The 20494-nt window shown below is 34.8% G+C and overlaps 1 protein-coding gene across 2 annotated transcripts; it reads left to right on the forward strand.

Moving 5' to 3' along the window:
• Nucleotides 1-1961: 1961 nt before the first annotated feature.
• FBXO15 (F-box protein 15) lies at nucleotides 1962-19423 on the forward strand. 2 transcript variants are annotated; one of them, XM_034429363.3, is made up of 10 exons: nucleotides 1962-2294; nucleotides 5361-5468; nucleotides 6637-6741; nucleotides 7792-8037; nucleotides 8191-8400; nucleotides 9370-9499; nucleotides 11779-11858; nucleotides 15886-16031; nucleotides 18058-18182; nucleotides 18724-19423. In XM_034429363.3, exons 1-10 carry the CDS (start codon nucleotides 2131-2133, stop codon nucleotides 18991-18993), a joined length of 1584 nt encoding a protein of 527 aa, XP_034285254.1. In that variant the 5' UTR covers nucleotides 1962-2130; the 3' UTR covers nucleotides 18994-19423. The 2 variants fall into 2 exon arrangements, with proteins under 2 accessions (XP_034285254.1, XP_034285255.1); XM_034429364.3 differs by lacking the exon at nucleotides 7792-8037.
• The last annotated feature ends 1071 nt before the right edge of the window (nucleotides 19424-20494 follow it).

Here is a 20494-nt window from a genome sequence, read left to right on the forward strand (position 1 = left end):
CAGATTTGTTTTAAGAGATCCACGACAAAGGCACCTACACTGGGCCCAAAATAGGGTCCCTTTAAGCAGGTCAGCAGGCTATGGTGAATATTCCTGCTGCAATGCTATGATTGGTGTTTTCCCCTAGCTTTTCTGCCATGTCCCAGGACTTTTATCTTCATAAAATCATAGGGCTGTAAGGGATCTCTGATGTTTCTGCTCCAACACCCCCTCAACCCCCAAGGCAGGAGTCCTTATATCATCCCGAACAGATGGTTATCTAATCTTCATCTCAACTTTGTCCATGAAAGAGGCTTAACTCCTGCTTAGCTATATTAGTGTTAGAGTAGTGCAATATTACTTAACCTCAGTAATTTTTAAGATGAATGGACTTCAACTCCCAGAACTGGTGGCTGGGGAATTCTAGGAGTTGAAGGGCTTAAAGTTGCTGAAGCTAAGAAATGTGGGAATATAGGTATTCCTTGACTTATAGCAGTTCATTTAGTGAGTGTTCGAAGTTACAACGGTTCTGAAAAATGTAATTTATGACAATTTCTCACACTTAACGATCATTGCAGCATTCCCATGGTTGGCAACTGACACATATTTATGACTGTTGCAGTATCTTGGAGTCATGTGGTTACCTTTTGTGACCTGACTAGTAAAGTCAATGGGGAAGCCAGATTCACTTAACAACCATGTTACTAAGTTAACAGCTGCAGTGATTCAGTGAAGAACTGTTAAATGTTGTAAAATGGGGTAAAATTCTGTTTTAACAAATCTCTCTGCAACAGAAATTTTGGTCTCAATTGTGGTTGTAAGGAGTGTCTGTAGTGCTTTTTCACTTATCCCAATCAAGGACAGACTCAAGATATATAAAATCTGTTCAACTTTGCTGCTCATTAGCATTAAGTCAGTAACTGGGAACAGAGGCAAGAAGTGAGCATCAACACCCAGGAAGTATATTTTATACTAGTATAATTTCTGCCAGCTCAAGGACAAATTGAGCATAACTTTTCAACTCAGCTGTGGGGAGGAAAGCCAATAAGTCTCAGAGACTTGGGATGAACGGAAAGCAGAGTTCTTGGTGGAAGATTTGGGCAGTGGTAGGATTCAAGTAATTTAACAACTGGTTATCTGCCCTAATGATTTCTTCCAACAACCAGTTTGCCAAACTGTTCAGAAAGTTAACAACCGGTTCTCCCGAAGTGGTGTGAACTGATTGAATCCCACCACTGGACTTGGGGCACCGCTGAAGATGCTGCCAGGCCAAGGCATATACACTCCATGGCTGGGTATAGCATAGGCAATAGGATTAGCAAATAAATATTTGAGGAGTGATGCAGAACATCACAGTACAGGTAGTCCTCGACGTGGGATCCCAAATGAGCCCAAAATTTATGTTGTTAAGTGAAACATTTGTTCAGGCAGTTTTGCCCCATTTGCCCCATTTGCTTCATTTTAGGGGCAGTTTTGCCCCATTTGCCTCATTTTAGGACCTTTCTTACCACAATTGTTAAGTGAATCACTGCAGTTGATAAGTTAGTAACCCGGTTGTTAAGTGAATCTGGCTTCCCTGTTGACTTTGCTTGTCAGAAGGTTGCAAAACATGACCTTGGGACACAGCAACAGTCATAAGTATGAACCAGTTGCCAAGCATCTGCATTTTGATCACAGGAGCATGGGGGAATGCTACAAAAGTTGTAAACTGTGGAAAAACAGTCATAAGTCACTTTTTTCAGTGCATTTGTAACTTTGAAGTGTAACTAAAAGAACTGTTGTATGTGTGGGGAGTTCCTGGACTAAATGATCCACTGATCCTACTGATCCCCCCCCCCCCCCACCTGCTAGATTGAAGCACTCTGCCTCAGCGGCTGCAAACCCTCACGATTAAACGGGAAATTGGGAGAGCGAGAGGGGGCAGCGTGCAAATTTAATGAAGAAAATCACGTGTGCTCCTTCCCATTTGGCCTGCTCGCCACGCCCCTTGTCCAAAGGGCCAAAAGCAAGCCCGGAAAGCGAGCGTCTCCAAGCAAAGCGCGTCCGGGCGTTGAGAGAAAGTTTGGGCTTGGGATCCCGGGCGGGCACGAGAAGGCTGGTGCGCTTTCGACCCGTTGCCTTCCAAAGCTTATCTCCCGGAGGCCCGTCTCTATGGCAACCGGACGCGGTTGGATTCTGAGGCAGCACAGCTTAGGCTTCCTGAGCTCGTCGGTTGCCGCCGTGGCTCGGCGGGGAATGGGCGCCTCAACGCCGCCCCTCTTTATCCTGCCCACCGGAGATAGATCCCTGTCGGTCAGCTCTTCAGCGGGAGATGGGTAACCCCGAATTCGCTTGCTCTGAGGGATGGCTGGGGGGCAAGCCGAGTTGAAGAGGCGGTCTTAACCGCGGAGCAGCATTTAGGCTGCCCGCTGTTGCTCTTGCCTCCCGGTCCCTGTGGAAAGGTCTCCCACCGCCGACAGACGCCGCCAATTTGCTCACCTTTCGTGGGCCTGTGTTAAAGACACTTACACAGTCTCTTAAGGGGAACGGGTGGGTTAGTGAAGGCAATTGATTGCCGCCTTAATTCTTGGCGTCCCTGTGGAGAACTTCATCTCTCAAGTTTCTGCTTGTGGCTAGTTTTAAACCGCTGGATTGCTATGATCCTGGGTTTCATTCATGGTTTTCTTCCTTTATTGGTTATGTAAGGGTATATAAACCGCCAGAAAGGTAAACTATGGTTGTCCCAAGGTTGGCCTCTAAAATATTTAACTATATAGCCTGAATCCGTCATGGAGCCTCAGTGTGGTGGTCTGCTGCACGCAAGGCAGATATATAAATTAAAAAAACTACTTCTATAAATTCAATATAACTCCCCGTAACAAGTCAACTAGGTCCAAAATCTTATGGGAATAAAGCTATTTTAGGTCTCCCCCCCCCTCCTGAAATATCAGGAAAATAAGGGCTGAATATACTTGGAGGAAAAAATATTCCACATTTATTTAGTGTGTGGCATAGCGTACATGGGCTTGCAACATGTATTAGCAATAGCACTTAGACTTACATACCGCTTCACAGTGCTTTACAGCCCTCTTTAAGCGGTTTACAGAGTCAGCATATTAGCTCCAACAATCTGGGTCCTCATTTACATTTCACCTAGATTAAAAACACAGTAAAATATGAATGTTAAAAAGGTCTATATTCAGAAATCAAAGCCTAGGCCATCTGGCCACTGAAGCATAGCATCGTTTATCTGGAGGAAAAAAAATAAGATACTGGACCAGTATATGCCCTCGACCTACAGCCAGTCACAGTGGAAGTTTGATGTGAAAGCCAACAGTCACACTGAGGGGAGCATGTAGACAGTGTGTGGAGTGTATTGCATAGAATGGGGGCCACTACAGAGAAGCGCCCTGCCCTACGCTCCACTCTTCATGCATCTCCCAAGGAGTGGTGACTTTGAGCAGGCTTTCTCTAGATCAGGGGTGTCAAACTTGCGTTCTCACAGAATCGTCATATCATGACTTTTGCCCCCTTTGGGCGTGGCCAGCAGATGGCCTGCGGGCTGCAAGTTTGACACCCCTGCTCTAAATGAATGCATCAAACAAGCAAATTTGGCTGCGGTGAGGTGTTGAATGCTATATTCTAGTGCTGTACTATTTAGAACTCTAAAAGTAATAATCTTCATTTTGAATTGGGGACACACACTTATTAGCAATTAATGGAAAACCTTTAATGTAAAAGTAATTCTATGCTTGCAGGGTTGCCCTACTGGAGACTGGTTTGCTGCAGTTTTAAAGATTTAATTGTATTTTTTTTTTTAAAGAATAAAAAAAAGGAAAAAATAGAACAGAGTAAATAACCAGGAGATTTATAAGCATTATAAGGATAAGTGTAAAGGTAGGCAAAAATGATCTCCAGGAAAGGGGAAAAGAGGAAGGAGTCTCCCCATTTAATGGCCAGAGGTGGAAATTGATTGGGTGATTAAAAATGGAGACAGGAAATTGGTATCTTCAGTCTTGGAAGATTCTGTTAGCCTTCCAATAAAATAGAATTATTATTATTATGGTTTGTTGCGTAGCGAGTCAAATGTTGGATTTGGCATTTTTGTCTAGTTAAATTGAACCTGGGATAGGCAGATATCCTATCTGTTTGATGGAGTTGTTGTTATGAAATGTATTTACCTGTCCCTCTGTGGGGCTACTCTAGGTGGTTCACTTCCATAAAAAACAGAAATAAAAAGGAAGTTTAAACATAGCAAAAGTAAAAAATGAAAAAATGAAAAAATAAAACCAACAAGGAAAAACAAAAACAAAATACATCAATATGATTAGTGAAAGAGATGGATTAGTGAAAGGAGAGAACGGAAATGAGCAGATTTAGGTCATCCGGTTATATTTCCTAACTGGTTTACCTGGGAGAAAGTTGACATTTAGAAAATTAAGGATAAATTCTTGAATAACGTTTAAGTGCCATTTTAAAATTATAAATCTATTATTACATTTAGATTACAAGGGTCGACAGATATCGGCACCATTTGAAATATAAGTTAAAATGAAAAGTTAACCATGTAGCAATTAAGAAATTTATCCTGATTTAATAAATTTCTCATGTCTTAAATGTTAAGTTTATGTTAAAACAAACCTGAATTTGGGGTGTGGTACAATTGGATTCATATGTGGTATTAATCATGGTTGTTTTAGCTATGGTTGAACTGCATACAGGTAGTCTTCAATTTAGGACCACTCGACGGTTGTAAATTGAGTCGGATCATATTTTTACAGCAGTCATTAAGCGAATCACTATGGTAGTTAAGCAAATCCAGCTTTCCCAGTGGGCATTTTATTCAGTATTTTCTATTCAGTAAATCATTAATTTCAATTCAGTTATATTCAAAATAAATTATATTGTTATCCAGAGTTGCTCAATAGTTATTGATACCATACAATTATAGTTATTGAATTTATATTCAGTAAATCATTCAATTCAATTCAGTTATATTCAAAATAAATTGTATTGTTACCCAGAGTTGCTCAATAGTGAGATGATTGGCATATTAATTTAATAAATATATTATTGCTTAGCATAATGATTCTCCAGTTTTAGTGTTCCTTAAATGAGTAATGATGTTCTGTATAAGGGACTGCTACAGTTTGTTCTCTTGGTTTTTCCTTTATTCACTTTTAATAGCAATGTGACACATAGAACTAGTAATTAACCACCATTTATAATTCTGTAGGGAAAGCTTGACTAGGTTATTGGCAAAGGAAATGGGTTCCTATTGTAAAATAATTGGGTCTTTCAAATGTGCAGTGGCCTACCAATATTTTTCAAAGCATAGTAAGTATTCATACAGTACTTGAGTCAGAATAGTTTTAAGATGAAGTATTTGTTTGTTTTTCTAGTGCTGAGTCAGAATATTCATCAATAATGAAGCTTTCGAAAATGAAAGAGATACGCAGTTGGCCATTTAGGAAGCCAAATAAGTCAAAATCTGTAATACATTTTGACAGGTAAGATGCATTTTTACTTTATAGCAGTAACTGAAAAATATTCACTCAGATACTGTATGTAAATTTCATTGGTTATATTCTCACATAAAAGTAAACCAAGATATAATTATCATAACCTTGATGGTCTGGTTGTGCATACCATTAAACCATACTGATTGAATTTATATGGTAATAACATGGTAAAACAAAACTTATAAACAAGCTGTATACAAAGCCAAAACTGTACAAAGTTTTATGATTTAGTGCAATGTGTGAACTCTACCATTGACGAAGGAAAAAGTCAAAAACAGCATCAGTATTTTTATTTCATCAGTTTTTAAGGCATTGACTCATCAATAACTCTTGATATTTACTATACAGTATTTGTCTTTAGTTTCAGTGGAAGAATCTTTTAACCAAAAGTACATTTTACCTTTTTTTCAAGATAGAAGATTCTATCTTTGATGATTTAAACTGACAACTTGTCCCATAAACAATACTGATTCAATCCAAAGGAAGAAAGCCAGTTGTAATTAATAGGATATAATATAAATAATAATAGCTAGTAGAATTGAAATATTCTTTAATTTAGGACCATTATTTGGTCGAAAATGGTAAATTACAGTGATTTTTCAGAATAATTTCAAAATGCAGAATTTTTTTCTGTTCATGGCTTTAGGCTTCTTTAGTAGCATAAGATATTTGATTTTGACTTGAGATATTTGAAGGAAGCATCTTGATGATACTTAGCCAGAAGTAAAGAAGTATACCTGTTTATATAATGCAGTATTATATGAATATTTGCATTATATATGTATAGTGAATTTTGGTCAGGTCTCATATGCAGTGTTTTCCAAGGTTCCTACCAACTATTTTTCTTTATTACATTGTTAAAATATTCAATAATCTTTGGACAAAGCCTTTGTTGATATAAACTACCATGGATGATTCAAAATTACCTATTGTAATTTATATTGTGAGCAAAAATTTTCTGTGCTTTGAAGAACTATTTTCTTCAGTTTACGTTTGTGGATGACTTAGTAGTTTTTGAGATTTTTAATTTGATTTCATGAAGTTGTAATAAATCTTCAGTTTATTTGTAAATTATATTCCTTAAAACACACATTGCATGTACAGTAGTTATTTTTACTGAAATTACTACATTGTTTTCTCATGTTCATTTCTGCAGCATACCATCAGAAATACTTCTGAAAATATTATCCTACTTAGATGTTGCATCTCTACTGTGTATTGGCTGTGTGAACAAGCTTTTTTATGATCTGTCCAATGACAAGTAAGGAATAGCATGGGTCATGGCTACTATATAATAGTAGCCAATATAATGTAAATTATAAAAATCTTTGAAATATGTATTGGGGGAAAAAGAAAGGGTTTCACTGTTTCAGTGCAGTGAATGAAGAAGAATACATAGTTTAAAAGACATTACCCAATCAAGTTGTTTAATGTTTATATGAGACAAATTGACTGGGTAATGTCTTAAGCTATATATTCTTTCACATTCACTGCAGTAAGAACCATTTTGATTAAAGATGATACTGTAAATAAATACAACAACATATGCATATGAGGTTCTGTAGTTATTTTATATATATTAGTCTTTTTACAAACAATTTATATTAATAAGCACTATTGATGCTAATTTTTTTGATGATCAGTAACATCTTATTTTCACTAAAACAACTTGTAGATTTGAAGTATTTATTTTTTAAAGTATAAAGAGCAATTTACTATATATTTTTTGCTAGAAAAATGATAGGATAAAAATTGATTAGGGAATATAACATCCTTCGGCAATCATATTTAATTTTTCAGCAATAACTAATAAATCCAAATAAGGAGTTGAAATTATGAAATTGGCTATACTCGTAATAGTGCTGGCTCATTGTTATCAGTGAAATTGTTGCTATTGGTTTAATTAAAAAATGGATTTGTAAATGGCATAGTGGTAAATGGAATTAACTGGATTCTTAATGTAGCTCAGCTGGCTCATTGTAGCCCTGTTGCTAGCCATAGGACAGCTTATTGGCATACAGTGTACTAAATAGTAAGTCTCACCTCTGCTATCAATCAGTTTGCGAAATTCCAAAAAGTTGGAATTGGCTCTTATATGTAGGTGTAAGCCAATTCCAGCATATCATTGGATTTGTCCCACCCACAGCCTTAAATGAGATCTTTCTTACATTAAATTCAAATATATGATTGAATCCTGTTAGTAATTTATCTCTGGAATGCATATCTGAATATTGGCTTATTTTTAAGTTTTGTTATGTAATGATTTTGGTAATTGTCATAGTATTTGTGTTTGTATGTGTATTTTCAATAGTGTTATCTGGTTCAAAATATACTCTAAGTCTTTTCTACCTAAAAGAAAAGTGTGGAGAACTAAATCTGTCCAGGAGAAAGACTGCACATCTCTGAGCTTTCCGGAATTGCAAGATTCCAAGTCAAAATGCTGGAAAAGAGAGTATTTTATGAAAAAAATAACTGCTCAAAGATCCTGTGTAATTCAGCTTCTTAAGCCAATAAACACTTACACTGGTCTTCCACTTAAAACCAAAGAAGCTATCAAGTAAGAAGTCTTAATAAAATAAGATTTTAATAAAAAGTTACATTTAATAGCTTTATATTTTACTTATAAATTTCTGTTAATTAGGGGAACATATTTCCTTATTAAAGGGATGGTGTAAAACCTTCAGCACTTCTTTTTCCTTTCCAATCACAGAATCTCTGCTCTGAGATGGGTAATCTTATTAAAGGATCAAAATGGAAAGGAACATGAAATGGATCAGGCTGACATTTCTTTTAATGAAACATCTGTTACTGTATATTGGTATAATAATAAATGGCCTGCCTTAGATACCTTGTCAACTTTGCAGTTATTTGGAGTGACCCCAGTACTTTTGGGTGAGGATAAACTGCATAATCGTAATGGGTAAGTTAATTTAAAAGTTGCTCTTTAGGTTGTATCTTTGTCGGTATAATTTTCATTTATTAGTGTAATACTCTGTAGATGCATTTTAACTTCTATGAACAACACAATAGTGAAAGTAGTGATCAGACTGGAAATCAACAGAATGCTGTTTCAGACTGTTTAATATCATGATTGTTATTTTTAGGTAGGGCAGAAAAAAAGGGAAGCAAAAAGATATGCATATGCAGCTTCATATGGCAGAAATATGATTTCTTCTATATCCAAGGAAGTATTATTAATGATCAATTTCTGTGTCTTTGTGTTTCTTGAGTTTGGTTGTTTTCTTGAAGACTTTTCATTACCTGTATGTAATATCATCAGCACTAGAAGGCCTTCTAACCCTGATGAAGTTACCTAGTTAGATAATGAAACATCTGCAAGAAAACAAACTCGGTGAGCACCAAAGACTCCATAGTTGAACCCTGAGCTACAAATATTCTCTTCTATTGATTCTGTATCTTTCCTGTCTTACTATTGAGAGATGTGAGACAGTGTTCACCTTAAATTATACGAAAGTTGATTTCCATTCCGTAATAGTCCCATAATAAAAAGCTCTTGGGAGGGTTCGAATTGGAGAAGGGTTGGATTAACAGTGAGGAGAATAGTTCCAGTTTATCTTCAGCTTCAGAAAATCTCAGGCTGATTATGGAGCAGTTACTCTCTCTCAGCCCAACATTATCACCTAAGATGGTTGTGTTAGAAAATGGAAAGAGAGAAAATGTTATTTATGTCACCTTGAATGGCATGAAGGTGGGATGTAAATAAAGAAATGTATAGTGCTGGTCTTATAAACTAATTGAAAATCAATGGACTTGGAACTGCTTTTAGTTTATGTTATTGCTAGTAATTGCACATTAAAAAGTTGAAATGTTTTTGAACTTCAATTACTAACTGGGCATTTTGTGTTTAACTAACTTAATATCCTTAAAGCCCATGGCAACGTTCTTTAGTTTCTGAATACAAGTTGGCTAACATGACTGAAAATGCAAAAATGATTGGTTGTGATGCACTTGTTGAACTCTACCATATTAACCAAGGGTTCATGCTGGGTCTTTGGAAGGTAAGATTATTTTTTCAATAAACAACTTTTTTTGGAAAATATTTGTTTTTACTGCTTATGCACAGCAATTAAAATGGGTATGTTAATGTAGCTAATGCTGTATGACAGAACTGTTTGTGCTAATATTTGCTGACTTGTTCTATTTTTTAAAATTACCGTAAGACTAATTATTTAATTTTGCTGATTAGCAATGATTTAGTACTTGCTTTATTCCTTGGAAGAATTTATATACATTTGTAGACTTGTTTAAGTAGTAAGGGAGCCATGCTGTGTACCTCTCCTCCAATGAAGCTAAAGGGGTAAGGATCTGGACATTCACCTTCTCTGTGGCTTGCCACAAATGGAATACAATTTCTGTTAACATTTAGAAGAAAACTAAAATCAATCCTCATTTGATGGGTCTTTGGACATAACTTTTAGGGATGCTATTGCCATACATTTATTGGGTTTGTGTTTTCTGATGTTTTACATGAGGCAGTGCTGTAATTGGTATTGTATAGAAATTATGTAAAATAAATATTGGGATTACTGTGGATTGATCAGAATAGCAATAGCAATAGCATTTAGAATTATATATCGCTTCACAGTGCTTTACAGCCCTCTCTAAGCGGTTCACAGAGTCAGCCTATTGCCCCCAACAATTTGGGTCCTCATTTTACCCACCTCGGCCTCTTATAAGTAGGGATGAAATTCTTCTACAAATCAGAATAAATGCAAAACAAACTTCCGTTTTGTGTGATACTTTTTCAGCTAAAAAGGTTTATTCATTTGTGGTCCAATGCCAATATTACATCATATCGTAGATAAAATGATATAAAATAAACTCGGAAGGTAAACCTCAAACCATTAGAAAAACACTAGATGATTTGTACCAGGTCTGGCTTTTGTTAAAAATTTAGGAAATTTATTGAAAATGTGATAGCCTAGGAAAAAATAACTGACTGTTCAGATGAAGAATTAACATTTAATAATTGGTGTTATGAATTTGTTGCATTGAATTTTTGGTCATGGGAGATACACTGCAATACAGCAGCAATCTTAAATTATTGTTTATATTTAAAATGGATGAAGTTGCTCACCCCTCTTGTATTGCTTTGCGATTATAGAATAATGAATACAACTTCATAATGTTTAGTATGATTTAGATTAAAGGGGAAGTAAGAAATTACTGCAAAACTGGTATTTATCATTCTGATTTTTCTTTATGGATAGTAATCACTTAAAGTGGCTTCTGTTTCTCCTTCATAGGGTTTTTCTTTTTGTACAAAAATTCAGATTCAGGCAAAACCCACATTTTGAGGTGAAGCACAACGATTTCAGAAAAGATTTTTCATTACTTCAAAATCATGTTTTCTTTCAGATGTAGGCATCCACAAAACTCTGACTCTCGTCTTCACTTTTCAGCTTTGATTTGCTGTAATGTGTATTTCTGTGGTGATTCCACCAAAAATAAAAATTGGGCATTATATATAAAAATGGGGTAAAATTTGATTTAGTAATGAAAAGATCTGGTTCAAATCATTGTGAACTTTGAGATAGTGATACTATCAAATTATATTAGTCCCTCTCAAAATTTTGGATTTCTAGTAAGATTTTATATCAGGGTCAGGAATATCCTTAGTTAAGTAAATTCTCCATGTCATTATCTTGTCCAATCTCTTGTCTTGAATAGTCTCTGAGCTGTATGAGCTAACTGATTTAATTTATGGAAATGTTTAGTCCATTAATTCCTACCACAACCATGATATTTGGCCCTACTGCATTCAGGAAGAGGAATTGTCATCTCTGACTAAAATGTGGAATAGGTAATTCCTGGAAAAGGAGCTCTTGCAGTTCCAAACAACAACTTAAATAATTTATACAGGTGAGTAATTCAAAGGTCCCTGTACCTGTTTCAGCTGATGAAACAGTTACTGTAAACTCTATATTGCTGAAAATGTCATTGAATCCTTTTGAAAACTGAGCAACAGAGCTTCCCTTTTCCGAATCTCATTTCACTCCATGTTCAAGTGTAATCTGATTATGTATGGAATAACTTGGACTAAAATTGCTTATTTTTGAAACGTTGTTTCTGATCATTAAAAAAGATGATGTAGTCTGTGCAAACTCTTATTTTAATACTGTAGTTGTATAATTTAAAAACATCAGAAATGGATTGTGATCACACAAGAACAAAAAATGCCTTTATGTTGTCTTAAATGGATTTTGTTTATCAAAAACTTTTCAGAAAGGTAAATACTTTAATCTTGAAAGGTATGCTATTTGTAATTATTTTGTAGAAAGGTGAGATTGCTTTTGTTATGGCAAGTCTTCATTACCACCAACTCATTGAAAGAAGCACTTTTGGTTCTGCTACATTGTAAGTACTGATTTTAGTTGTTTTAACAGAGATATTCATATCTGAGATTCTCCTCAGCTCTGAAAAGAAAGATGTGTTCTAAGAAATGTGTTCTAATATTTGTTTTAGTAATATTACTTTTCACAATGTTTGTAGAGCATAATACTAATTCTCTCCTTGGTATTGATGACTGGAGAAAATTAGAGTGCAGATGGGTACCTTTGTAGAGAGGAATACTATGGGAGTAATTTTTTTTTTTAATTTGATTTATATGCTGCCCTTCTCCAGAGACTCAGGGCGGCTTACAATGCGTTAAGCAATAGCCTTAATACTTTTGTATATTTATACAAAGTCAGCTTATTGCCCCCACAAACTGGGTCCTCAATTTACCTACCTTAGAAAATTCTGCCAGAAAGGGGTCCATAGCATACAGTTGTGCTCATAAGTTTACATACCCTGGCAGAATTTATGATTTCTTGGCCATTTTTCAGAGAATATGAATGATAACACGAAAACCTTTCTTTCACTCATAGTGTTTGGCTGAAGCCATTTATTATCAATCAACTGTGTTTACTCTTTTTCAATCATAATGACAACAGAAACTACCCAAATGACCCTGATCACAAGTTTACATACCCCAGTTCTTAATACGGTGTATTGCCCCCTTTAACATCAATGACAGCTTGAAGTCTTTTGTGGTATGTGTGGATGAGGCTCTTTATCTTCTCAGATGGTAAAGCTACCCATTCTTCCTGGCAAAATGCCTCCAGGTCTCGTAAATTCTTGGGATGTCTTGCATGAACTGCATGTTTGAGATCTCCCCTAAGTGGCTCAATGATATTGAGATCGGGAGATTGAGATGGAAACTCCAGAACCTTCACTTTATTCTTCTGTAGCCAATGACAGGTCGACTTGGCCTTGTGTTTAGGATCATTGCCATGTTGGAATGTCCAAGTACGTCCCATGCGTAGGTTCCGGGCTGATGAATGCAAATTGTCCTCCAGTATCTTTTGATAACATACTGCATTCATCATGCCATCAATTCTGACCAAATGTCCTTTGTAGCTCACACATCCCCAAAACATCAGTGATCGACCTCCATGATTCACAGTAGGAATGGTGTACTTTTCATCATAGGCCTTGTTGACTCCTCTCCAAATGTAGCATTTATGGTTGTGGCCGAAAAGCTCAATTTTGGTCTCATCACTCCAAATGACTTTGTGCCAGAAGGTTTGAGGCTTGTCTCTGTGCTGTTTGGCGTATTGTAAGCGGGATACTTTGTGGCATTTGCGTAGTAATAGCTTTCTTCTGGTTACTCAACCATGCAGCCCATCTTTCTTCAAGTGCCTCCTTATTGTGCATCTTGCAACAGCCACACCACATGTTTTCAGAGAGTCCTATATTTCACCTGAAGTTATTCAGGTGTTTTTCTTTGCATCCCAAACAATTTTCCTGGCAGTTGTGGCTGAAAGTTTAGTTGGTCTACCCGACCGTGGTTTGGTTTCAACAGAACCCCTCATTTTCCACTTCTTGATTAGAGTTTGAACACTGCTGATTGGCATTCTCAATTCCTTGGATATCTTTTCCTATCTAAAACCCTTTCCTGTTTTATACAGTTCAACTACTTTTTCCCGGAGATTCTTTGACAATTCTTTTGCTTTCCCCATGACTCAGAATCCAGAAACGTCAGTGCAGCACTGGATGAAGGATGCAAGGGTCTGTCAGGCGGCCAGAAACTCATTGACCTTTTATACACACTAATTAATGCACTAATGCAAACAGATCACAGGTGAGGATGGTTACCTTTAATAGCCATTCATACCCTTGTAGGTCAACCTGTGTGCATGTTATCAGGCCACAAACACCAGGATATGTAAACTTTTGATCAGGGTCATTTGGGTCATTTCTGTTGTCATCATGATTGAAAAAGAGTAAACACAGTTGATTGATAATAAATGGCTTTAGCCAAACACTAACCACGAGTGAAAGAAAGGTTTTTGTGTTATCATTCATATTTTCTGAAAAATGGCCAGGAAATCATAAATTCTGCCAGGGTATGTAAACTTATGAGCACAACTGTATCTACATGTAAAACAAAGGCTTAAAGAATTTTTGTGGTAATATAAAAACTGGCTTAAAATCCCACTTAGTTTTCTCAGATTGTGTTAATCTGGAGTAGCTATGCTACCCTTTGAACAAACAGTTAATTTTTCTTGTATTCCTTTCTGGGTATATATCTATATATGTTGTGGGATAACCAATAACATTGTTCGGCTGGTGCTAAGATAACTACTGAAGTTATTCTAAATTGTGGGAAGCAAAATTAGATATGACTTCTTAAAAATAATAATGGTACAATAAGACACAGTTGCTGGTCAGTGGTGATCAACTGGAAGCAGTTAATATCAATGAAGCAATCTTTCAGAGTCTTACTATCACTGCTACTGTTTGTCATTGCACTGATTCTTCTGTCAAAATACTCAATAAGTCAGGCCATAGATATCAAACATCAAAAACATCTGTCAGGCTATCCCACCCCCTTTACATGGACGATTTGAACTTTTATGGAAAAACATCATCAGAAATATATATAGCAATGGAGTTTGTGAAAACTAAAGGAATCAAGCCCGGAAATAACATGAAGAGTCTGGATGAAGACAATCACTACAAATACCTGGGCATTCTTTAAGCTGACTTCAAGCACATTGAAGTTAAGATTAGAAGTGAATACATCATGAAAGTGAATATCTTAAAGTTCAAACTCAATAGAGTATGTACCATTAAGGCAATTAGCATCTGGGCAATTCGATATGCAGCATATCATTAGATATGCAGCTAGAATAGTGACTGGGTTCATGCAGAACTAAAAGCCCTGGATAGGAAGATGAGAAAAATAATGACAATGAATCATGCTCTTCATCCACACAGCAGTGTTGACAGACTCTACTTACTAAGGGAAATAGAAATGTTCCAAATATAGCAGATAGTTGAAAAAAAAAAGGGCATTGAAAGAATATCTGAAGGACAGTGAAGAAGATGCACAGGCTAATACAACAGGAAGGCTTATTGAGTATTGGAGGGATGAAATAGGCTTACATGAAAGACCAAATAAAGAACAGAAGAGACATAGCAAGACAAAATATTACATGGCGAGTACATTAAAAACTACCAGGCAAAGCAAATGACTAGATCATGGGTGTCAAACTTACGGTGTCCTGTTGCTGTTACAGGATGTTTCATGATGTTTTTTTCCCTTTGCAGAGCTGGGGTGGATGTGGCCTGCAGGTGACACATCCAGCCTGCGGGCTGCCAGTTTGACACCCCTGAACTAGATGATCTGACAATGCCTAAGAGCAGGAAAGTTGAAGAAAGAGACAGGGTCTAATTCTGGCTGCACAAGATCAAACATTGAGAAGAAATGCATACAAAGCCAAAATTAAGAAGACAGCAACAAGTAGCAAATGCTTCTGCAAAGATGCTGAAGAAACAGTGGATCACTTGCTGCTACAAGAAGATGACACAGACTGACTTATAAACAACAGGATGACAAAGTAACAACAAGGATTGGAATATCTGCAAGAAATACCATTTGTCTGCGAGAAAGATCTGCTGGAACCATAAAATAGACAAAGTAATAGAAAATGAAGAAACTAAAGTGATCTGTGACTTTAAGACTCAAACAAACACTTGCCACATAAGAGTTTTAACAATTGTCAATAAGAAACACAAATGTCTATTTTGTAAAGAGTTTATGTAAGCTGTTTACACAACCATATCATGGGATAAGATTGTATAAACAGACATTTACAATTTCAGTAAATATATTTGAAATCCCCCACCCAAAGAGATTCATTTTTATATATTTAAATTAAATTTAAATTGCTAAAGACTACTCAGATGCTAACCCAATATAAATTTAAATTAAAATATTTGAGAGCTGAAACTAGCTCTGAGAAATTGGACTGAAAACTTTTCCCCATGTGCAGTTCATGATTTAACATTTTATGTAATCATACATGCAATCTTCTCCATCTATTTTTTTTTTCAGGAGACATTATGGAGCCCCTATTAAGGTTATCCCAGATGATATTGATCCTGAATATGGCCTGCATGGCTATCAGCTGCATATTGACTTACAGAGTAGAGGAAATAATTATATATGTAGTACATTTCGCAGTTTGTTTTGTAAAAAAGGTACTGCTTGAACTGCAGATTTGATAATGTTTCTTTGGGGGAGTGCTTTTAAACTACAATTTTCAGAGGAATAAGCATGCAATCTCAATAAGTGTAATTACTTCAAAGATGCAGTATTTTTAATAAATAATTTTCCTTGTTAGATTTTTCTACTTCAGTATAGAACCAGAGTTAAATATCTACAGTGAACCAATAAAGGAACGGGTGTTTGTTTAATTAATTGTAGTCTTCAGTCTAAACGTTTACCTGGCTTACAGAATTTTTGTTTTCCTGAGATGAAGCTTACAAACTAGAAAGACATGGCAAGTAAGAAAATGAGGAAGAAAATACAAAATTTAAACACAATTTAGCATTAATTTTGAAGAATTTTATGATTTTTATTACAGCCAGCTATGATAATACAAGCCCAAATCTTTATTTATGAAAACATTTTTTTCAATAAAGATTACCATTCAGTTTGACTACTAAAAGCCTTCAGTGTAATTGCCCGCCAAAGACACTTAAAGCTTTGAGTAGAGGAACACAAAAAAGAATATGTATTCACACTGAAGTTGATTAATGGCATTTCTTTTATATATATTTAAAAAGTAAGATAAAAACTGATACAAACTAATATAAATAAGAATAAAAAGAAAAATCAAAGCTAAAAATGCAAGAAAGGAAAAAAAACAAATAGAAAAAGTAAAATATATAAAGAAGTGGCTTCTGATCTTGTTTACAGCAGTTTAAGTAAAATGGTAAATTAAGCTCTTACTCTGAGGTTACAACATGATTTTATTCCTTCTATAATTTGTATAATAAATCCATAAATGATAAATTCACTTTTGTCTGTTTTATGCCAAAAACCCATAAGGGTTTTCCAGTCAGCAATAAATGTAGATAGTAAATTTTCTCTAATCAAAGAAGTCAAGCTGACCTTTTCATCAAGTTCCATCTTCACCAACTATTCTTCCATTTTGGGTAATTCTGAATCTTTCCATCTTTCTCATACAATAATTTCACTGCAGTTCTCATGTACAAAAACAAAATGCTTTGATTTCCCCCCCTATTGTTTGTTCATCAATCCTGAAATACAGTCTCCTGGTCTCAATTATACATTAATCTTTAAAATCCTCTGAATCAGTGTATGTATTTGAATTCAAAATTTCCTAGCTTTTACATGTCTATCAAACATGATAAATGCTCCTTCTTGTTCATATTTCCAAGAAAAAAAATGAAGTGCTCTTTTAGCCCTCTTTGTCATACATTTTTCACTTGTTCTTCTGTTTTAAATTTCAAAAAGTTTATACATTTTAACAATTATATGCTTTTCATTTGTACACAATTCTATTTCAAAATTAGTCTTATAATGTTCAAAACCATAAACTCTTCTCCACCGTAAATCTTTCTAATAACTGTAAATAACAAAAACATTAGCAATTATATTCTGCTTCAGTTCTTGATTTTATTATGTATTCCTCTTAACAAAATTCTAGCATCTCATGATATGCTAGACATTTATGTTTGTCTATTATTTCTCATCCGTAAGATGCTTCCTCTGCTGAAAATCAAACAAAAGATATTTTTGTCCACAATCTGGATTTGATTAATGGTATTCTTGTAAAATTTGTTCTCCAACAACATTTGCTTACTGTTCTATAGGTGTCACCAAAGACAGGTAGTACAAAGAGCTAGCAAATAATTGAGACTACTGCAGTTAAAATGAAATGGCATTTTAAAAAATCAGTTTGGTAGCCAAAGTAGCTCAAGAATGTTAAGTCATATAACAGAATATTGCAATACTTTATAGTGCTAGTCATTATGTCATAAAAAATGAAAATAACAAAACTGTTACTGCCTTTGATAGTATTGTAATCTCTGTTTATTCCATTTTCCAATGGACCATGACTATAACCAAGGAAATATTCCTCATTCATTTATAGATAGCATAAATCTTACTGAGAAAATACATAAAAAATTGACATACTCTTTCAACATATCATTATTGGCCATGACATGATATAATTATGTTTTAATTTACTTTCAGACTACATTAGAAATGGATATCTCAGGCTTACAGTAATCAGTTACAAAAAGGAAGCTCAACATCTTCCTCTTGATGGAAACATTGGATTGTCTTGGAGGACAGATGCATTTGAAGGCATTATCAAGGTAATTTGCAATTACTGAATGGTGGAAATAGTTTATTCTGCTTATAAAACAAGTTTTCATGTGGCTAGTGTACTGCATAAAACAGTATTAGTCTTTTACTGTAAATAAATAAATGCAGCACAAACTATATAAAAGTTCTATAAAATTACCTTAACAATAATCCTCAATATGCAGTTAATTTGAATGCAGTTTTTCTGATATAGAGTAGATTTGAAATGGATTATGCAAACAAATTTGATGGATTATCAACAATGATAATGTAATGGTTACTTTAAAAAATTGTTGCTTCTTACTAATCTGGAATATAAGAGACTCACAATTTAACTGTCTTTTATAATCAAGAATTATAATTATAAAACAAAAATATATCTGTCTTATTCCCTAATAATTTTGTTTTTGAAGATTTTTAAAGCTATGATATTTTTTCATTATTTTCTATACCTGCTAAAGGAGTATTTTATGAAAAGGATTTTACATTTCTTCATTGGAATGGAAATGACAGACACAAAGATTGATTTTCTTTCTTTCTGCTGTATTATAGAGTTGTTTCATTATGGATCTGACTGTTCTGGATGATTCACAAAAACCATTTTGGTGTATTAGTGTTCCAGTAGACATGAAATTATCAGTCAAAACATCTACTCTTTATCAGTTTCTGGGACCTTGTTATTGTATGAATTATAAGGATTCAACTGGAAAAGTATACATGGAACTAATATGGATGGAAGAAACAAACGAGTACCTTATAGTTAATCTAGTCATTTATTTGAGCACCCAGAAAGTTAATAGTCGTTTTGGCACAAATTACTGATTTTTTTTTAGCAGTACGGATTTTCTTAAGAATAATTCTTTTTTTATTATTATTTTTCTCCCTAAAATATATAACATTTATAATGTTATAAATGCCTGTTGTACAAAAAAATTTGGCTTCCTTGGTTGTTTGACTAAAAAAGAAAAGCTTTTATTTTGGGGATAGTCTTATAGTTTGATTATTTATATTTGTAAAATAAATCGTATTCTCTCTTTGAGTTATTGTTTGAGAAAATTCCACATTGCATTAAAAACATTACACACATGTTAGGGAAATTTTCTAGATTTTGAAGCCATATGATGGGAATTAATATGACTGTGTTTATACAAACCAAGTATGCCTGTAAGTATGCCTGTATATACTGATTTACTCATTTATAGTTTAAAATTAATTGCTGAATAAAATAGCCAATACATTGGTACAAACATTATTATATTTGTCCTTATAGCACACAATTTATGAAATGGTTCCCTATGAAAATTTTATTTGGAAAATAATACCTATAGAAGGTTATGAAGCAAAACATAATCAACTTTGAGTGTTATGTATAGAGGGAGTATGTTTATATATAAATCTCTTCATGACATTTATTTGTTAGATTTATAGCCTTTTGTACTGGAGTTCAGCTCTGTATATTTTGTAATAATAGGGGTAGTGGAAGCAGATGATGAAACCATAGGGAATCTCTATTCCACATAAAGAAGGGAGATAGCTCTGTAACAGTCTGGAAAAGGACAAGTTTGCAGGATGCTCAAAGTCCTAGACTGGGAATACTTTTCCCATCAGGGAGCCAGGGTTAGGAATATTGTTAATCTTGGGGTAGACTAATATTAATAGAATGTAGAAATTTTGCTGAACTGAGTGAACATGTTTATAAACCATTTTAGTTTACAGGTAGTCCTTGATTTACAAACATTCAGTTAGTTAACAAAGTTACAACAGCATTGAAAAATTGATTTATGACCACTGCTGACACTTACAACTGTCATAGCATCCCTACAGTGATGTGATCAAAATTCAGGTGCTTGTATTAGCTAGCATGTATTAGCATGATTTCAGTGTCTCAATGTCATACGATCCCTATTTGTGACCTGCCCAGCCGCCTTCCAATAAAGCAAAGTGAGCGAATGCACATAATAACTGATTCACGTAACAAGTACAGTGATTCACTTAACAACCATGGCAAAAAATTTTTTTTTTAAATCAGGTGGGGCTCATTTAACAACTACCATGCTTAGCAATGGAAAATCTGGTCCCGATTGTGGTCATAAAGTCAGGGACTACCTGTATTATATTAAAGTCAAATTTGTTCCTTATTTCTACATTTACCAAGTTTCTACATTATCTTGCATCTTCCCCACATTCCATTATGTTAACTTACAGACTTAAAAAATACCTAAACTAAAAAGATACTTGGAACACTGAAAATATACAGTACACACCATTTTCTTTTCCTGTTTGTCTTTATCATGACAACCTTATGAAGTAGGTTGTGCTGAGA

Source organism: Pantherophis guttatus, chromosome 3 (assembly GCF_059756535.1).
Source record: "Pantherophis guttatus breed Tessera chromosome 3, ASM5975653v1, whole genome shotgun sequence".
Classification (NCBI taxonomy): Eukaryota; Metazoa; Chordata; class Lepidosauria; order Squamata; family Colubridae; genus Pantherophis; species Pantherophis guttatus.